Raw genomic sequence first — 5,352 nt, 5'->3', positions numbered from 1 at the left:
TCAAAACTGGAAACACAAGTGGGATTCTTATCCAAGTAAATCCCAATGCCTACACACACATTTCCAAGTGACACCATGGCTAACCTAAGAGGGGAGTACAAGGCCATCACACTTAGTAGTGGAAAAGTGGTAGAAGAGGCCACCCAAACTAGGAGAACCACGAAGAAGAAGCTGCAGAAAAGCCTGAAAACAGGAAGAAAGAAGAGACCCCTAGCCCATCTTCACCAAAGCCAATTCTGAAGCCTTATGTACCAAAGGCACCATACCCACAAAGTCTAAGGAAGGATGGGAAGGACAGCCAGTTTTTCAGATTTTTGAAAATCTTCAAAACGCTCCAAATCAACATACCATTTGCTGAAGCACTTGAACAAATGCCCCTCTATGCAAAGTTCCTGAAGGAGCTCATGACAAGAAAAAGAAACTGGGGAGAAAAGGAGACTATAATCTTAACTGAGGAGTGTAGTGCCATTATACAAAAGAAACTCCCCTAGAAAATGAAGGACCCAAGGAGTTTTGAAATCCCTTGTATTATAGGGGATATCACTATTGAAAAGGCCCTATGTGACTTGGGGGCTAGCATCAATCTCATGTCCTTGAACATGATGAGAAGGATGAGAATTGAAGAAGCCAAACCAACAAGAATGGCACTCCAACTAGCTGACAGGACATTCAAGTTTCCACATGGAGTGGTGGAAGATTTATTGGTAAAAGTGGGAGAATTCATCTTTCCAGCTGACTTTGTTGTGCTAGATATGGAAGAAGAGGTAAACACTTCAATTATCCTAGGAAGGCCATTCCTAGCTACTGCTGGAGCCATCATTGATGTTCAAAAAGGAGAACAAGTCTTGAGATTACATGAGGAAAAGATGGTTTTCAATATCTTCAAGGCAATGAGTTATCCCAAGGAAGCAATAGGAGAATGCATGATGGTAGACACCATAGAACAAATAGTCCAAGGAGTTTTGGAAGAAGAGCAATATGAAGGAAGTATGGAATTGGAGCAACAAGCACCACGTGAAGAACTACCACAAGGAACCATGGAAAGTTCAATCATGACAAACCACAAAGACAACAATGAAGAAAAAGCACCAAAACTAGAGCTGAAAACCCTACCTCAAAGCTTGAAATATGCCTATCTAGGTGACAGCAGCACCTACCCAGTGATCATCAACTCAAGCTTGAGTAAGGAGCAAGAAGAGGAACTCATCCAAGTGCTAAAACAACACAAGGATGCTATAGGCTGGACACTCACAGACTTAAAAGGGATCAGCCCCTTAATGTGTATGCACAAGATCCTACTTGAGGAGGGTGAATCTAACTATGAATGAAGTAGTCCAGAAGGAAGTGTTGAAGTTATGGCAAGTTGGGGTGATCTACTCATCTCAGACAGTCCTTGTGTGAGCCCGATACAAGTAGTTCCAAAGAAAGGAGGAGTCACTATTGTACCAAATGAGAAAAATGAGCTGATACCAACACGAACAGTGACTGGTTGGCGCATGTGCATCGACTACAGGAAGCTCAATGAAGCCACCAGGAAGGACCACTTCCCCCTACCATTCATGGACCAAATGCTTGAGAGGTTGGCTGGACATGAATACTACTGGTTTCATGACAGTTATTCGGGTTACAACCAAATAGTTATAGACCCAAAGGACCAGGAGAAAACTTCATTTACTTGTCCATATGGTGTCTTTGCTTACAGGAGGATGCCCTTTAAACTGTGCAATACACCTGCAACAGTCCAAAGGTGCATGCTTTCCATATTTTCAGACATGATTGAAAGGTTTATTGAGGTGTTTATGGATGACTTCTCTGTATTTGGTAACACATATTCTGATTGCTTGCATCACTTAGCCTTGGTGCTAAAGAGATGCCAAGAGACCAACCTTGTTTTAAACTGGAAAAAATGCCATTTCATGGTTATAGAGGGGGTGGTCCTTGGTCATAAAATCTCAAAAAAGGCATAGAAGTGGACAGGGCAAAAGTAGAGGTGATTGAAAAGTTACCCCACCTTGCAATGTCAAAGCAAATAGAAGCTTTTTGGGACATGCTGGTTTCTATAGGAGGTTTATTAGAGACTTTTCTAAGGTTGCCAAACCATTGAACAACCTACTTGTCTCTAATGTGCCTTGTTTTTTTATAATGAATGCATGTTAGCTTTTGAATAGCTTAAGAACAAACTGTCCTCTGCACCTATCATAGCACCACCATGTTGGGATCTACCATTTGAGTTGATGTACGATGCATCAGATTTTACTGTGGGTGCTATTTTAGGATAGAGGAAGGATAAATTGGTGCATGTCATTTATTATGCCAGCAAGGTCCTTAATGAGAATCAAAGGAACTACACCACTACAGAGAAGGAATTACTTGCCATTGTCTTTGCTTTTGATAAATTTAGATCATATCTCATTGGTTCTAAAGTAATTGTATTCACTGATCATGCAGCACTCAAATACTTGCTTACCAAACAAGAGTCCAAGCCAAGGCTAATAAGATGGATCCTGCTACTCTAAGAGTTTGACATCGAAATTAAGGATAGGAGTGGAGCAGAGAACAAAGTTGCTGACCACCTCTCAAGGATCCTACAAGAAGAAGAAGGAGCACACCATCTTGCAGATAATGAACCCCTTGCTTTGCTGACATAGCCAATTTCAAGGCCATTGGGGAACTACCAACCAACATCAATAAACACATGAGAAAAAAGCTCATCAAAGATGCCAAATACTATATCTGGGATGAGTCATATTTGTTCAAAAATTATGCTGATGGGATCTTGAGGAGGTGTATATCCCATGGAGAAGGACAAGAGGTGCCTTGGCAATATCATGGATCTGCATATGGAGGCCATTTTAGTGGCGAAAGAACAGTAGCCAAGGTGCTCTAATGTGGATTCTACTGGCCAAGCATTTTCAAGAATGCAAAGGACTTGGTGTCAAGATGTGATGAATGCCAAAGGGTTGGCAATCTACCCAGGAATAATGAGATGCCACAAAGATTTATAATGGAGCTAGAACTATTCGATGTATGGGGGACTGACTTTATGGGGCCTTTCCCATCCTCCTACTCAAATAGTTATATACTTGTGGCTGTAGATTATGTGTCAAAGTGGGTGGAGGCTATTGCCACCGCCACAAATGACAACAAGGTCATAATGAGCTTCTTAAGAAAGAATATTTTCAGCAGGTTTGGAGTTCCCAGGGCACTCATTAGTGATGGAAGAACACATTTCTGCAATAAACAACTGGAAGCACTCCTTCTCAGATATGGAGTCAGGCACACGGTGGCAACCCCTTATCATCCGCAGACCAACGAGCCAGCAGAGATTTCCAACAGGGAGCTAAAAAGGATTCATGAAAAAACTGATGGAGGCTCAAGGAATGACTGGTCTAAGAAGCTAGATGATGCTTTATGGGCCTACAGGACAGCCTTCAAGACCCCCATTGGGATGTCACCATACCAACTGGTATTTGGCAAGGCTTGCCACTTGCTAGTTGAACTTGAGCATAGAGCCTTCTGGGCTCTAAAACAACTGAACTTTAATGAGCAAGCTACTGGAGAAAAGAGGCTAAGGCAACTCAACAAGCTAAAGGAATTTAGGAACCAAGCATATGAGAATGTAAAGATCTACAAAGAGAACACAAAAAGATGGCATGATCAAAAGATAGCAAGGAAGGAGTTCATTGAAGGACAAAAGGTGTTATTATACAATTCTAGACTTAGGTTCTTCCTTGGGAAGCTTAAGTCTACATGGTCTGGACCTTTCACCATCATCAAAGTGTACCCCTATGGTCAAGTGGAACTCATGGAGAACAAAACACAGAGAACCTTCACTGTAAATGGCCATAGACTCAAGCATTACCTGGGGGACTCACTGGATGAAAGGAGAGTGAGCTACCACCTCAACTAAAAAAGAAAGAACGTCAAGCTAGTGACGATAAAGAAGCGCTAGTTGGGAGGCACCCCAACACTTTATATCCTTTTGATTTATTACTTTATTAGAAATAGATTGTGAATATTAGCTTAGGAATTTAATTTCAGATTTGATAGTTAGGATAGTGTTATGAGTTAATTTGTCTCCTATTTAAGTTTGGTGTCCCAAGGGACACCCATCAGTTGCAACTCCATTCACTAGCATTGAAAAGGAATGTGGAGGATAATTTTGTCATTACTGATGGGGTTTTCGGTTTCTTTTTTCAGGAGATTGAATGGGGCCCACTTGATAGATAACAAGGAGGTCAAAGTGTACTTACACTTTAGAACTCAACAGATGTAGAGGGCACAGTGGGATAAGGATTGATGCCTCTTTCCACGCTAGACGCCATTCCCCAAGTGGGAAAACATTGAATTCCCTTCTTTTCCCACTATTCGAACCACACCCTTCTCTCCTATAAATCCCCTCACCTTCCCATTCCCTCCCACTTCAGAACCCATTCCATACACAAAAGAAACTCACACAGACCCTTTTTTCTTTTTTCTCGTTCTTCTTTTCATCCCCTTTCTCTCTATCTTTCTACTTGATTGGGACAATCAAGTGCTAAGTTTGGTGTTGGGAAAAAACTTTGTTTTGCTTGTATTTCTTTACAACACTCCATTAATATCTCAGAATCCTCAAACACACTCTCTCTCTACCCAATGGCACCACCAAGATCCTCAACCTCAAAAAAAAAAGAATGACCAAAAAACCAACCTCCGGTTCTTCAAGCTCAAACTTCAATGAGTACAAATTCCTCTCAGCATTCAACCAAAACCAATTCTATGGTTGGGTGAGTGAGATGGAGATCATCCTAGAGGTCGGCTTCCAACTGGGAAGGAATGAGCACCTTGAGATCAATATTGAGATCAACAACAGGGGTTGGGCACTCTTCTGCAACCCACCAAAGAAAGTGGTAGAAGGATTAGTAAGGGAGTTTTATGCCAATGTCGTGCCACAGCCAGGGCAAACTTATGGGTATATTAGCTTTGTGAGGGGGATATCCATTGACTATAGTCCCCCTAACATAGAAATGGTGCTGATGGTAAAAAAGATAAACTCTACTCGGAGTTAGGAGGAGAGGATGAAGTAACCAGATCCAGGATTTGATCAAATCCTGAATTAAATTTGTGTACTAAATGTGTAGTGGATCAATGACAAATATGTAAAACCCAACCAGCTGAGAAGAAGAGACTTGAGCCCCCCAGCTAGGGGTGGCTAGATTTTGTGAGAAGATCTTTGATCCCTACATCAAACACTTCTGAGGTGACCAAGGAGAGGGCTGTACTTATATACAGTATAATGAAGGGAGAGGACGTGAATATTGGGGAGTTGATTACCAACAACATCAACAAGACACTAAAGAGCACTAACGAGAG

General features: G+C 41.7%; 1 protein-coding gene across 1 annotated transcript; it reads left to right on the top strand.

Annotated features, from left to right (window-relative positions):
• Positions 1 to 494: 494 nt before the first annotated feature.
• On the top strand, positions 495 to 1,328 carry LOC127744453 (uncharacterized). Its single transcript, XM_052256598.1, has one exon. It carries the CDS (start codon positions 495 to 497, stop codon positions 1,326 to 1,328), a length of 834 nt encoding a protein of 277 aa, XP_052112558.1.
• Positions 1,329 to 5,352: the final 4,024 nt, after the last annotated feature.

This window comes from Arachis duranensis, unplaced genomic scaffold (assembly GCF_000817695.3).
Source record: "Arachis duranensis cultivar V14167 unplaced genomic scaffold, aradu.V14167.gnm2.J7QH unplaced_Scaffold_354585, whole genome shotgun sequence".
Lineage (NCBI taxonomy): Eukaryota > Viridiplantae > Streptophyta > Magnoliopsida > Fabales > Fabaceae > Arachis > Arachis duranensis.
This window is presented reverse-complemented; position numbering and strand designations above follow the sequence as displayed.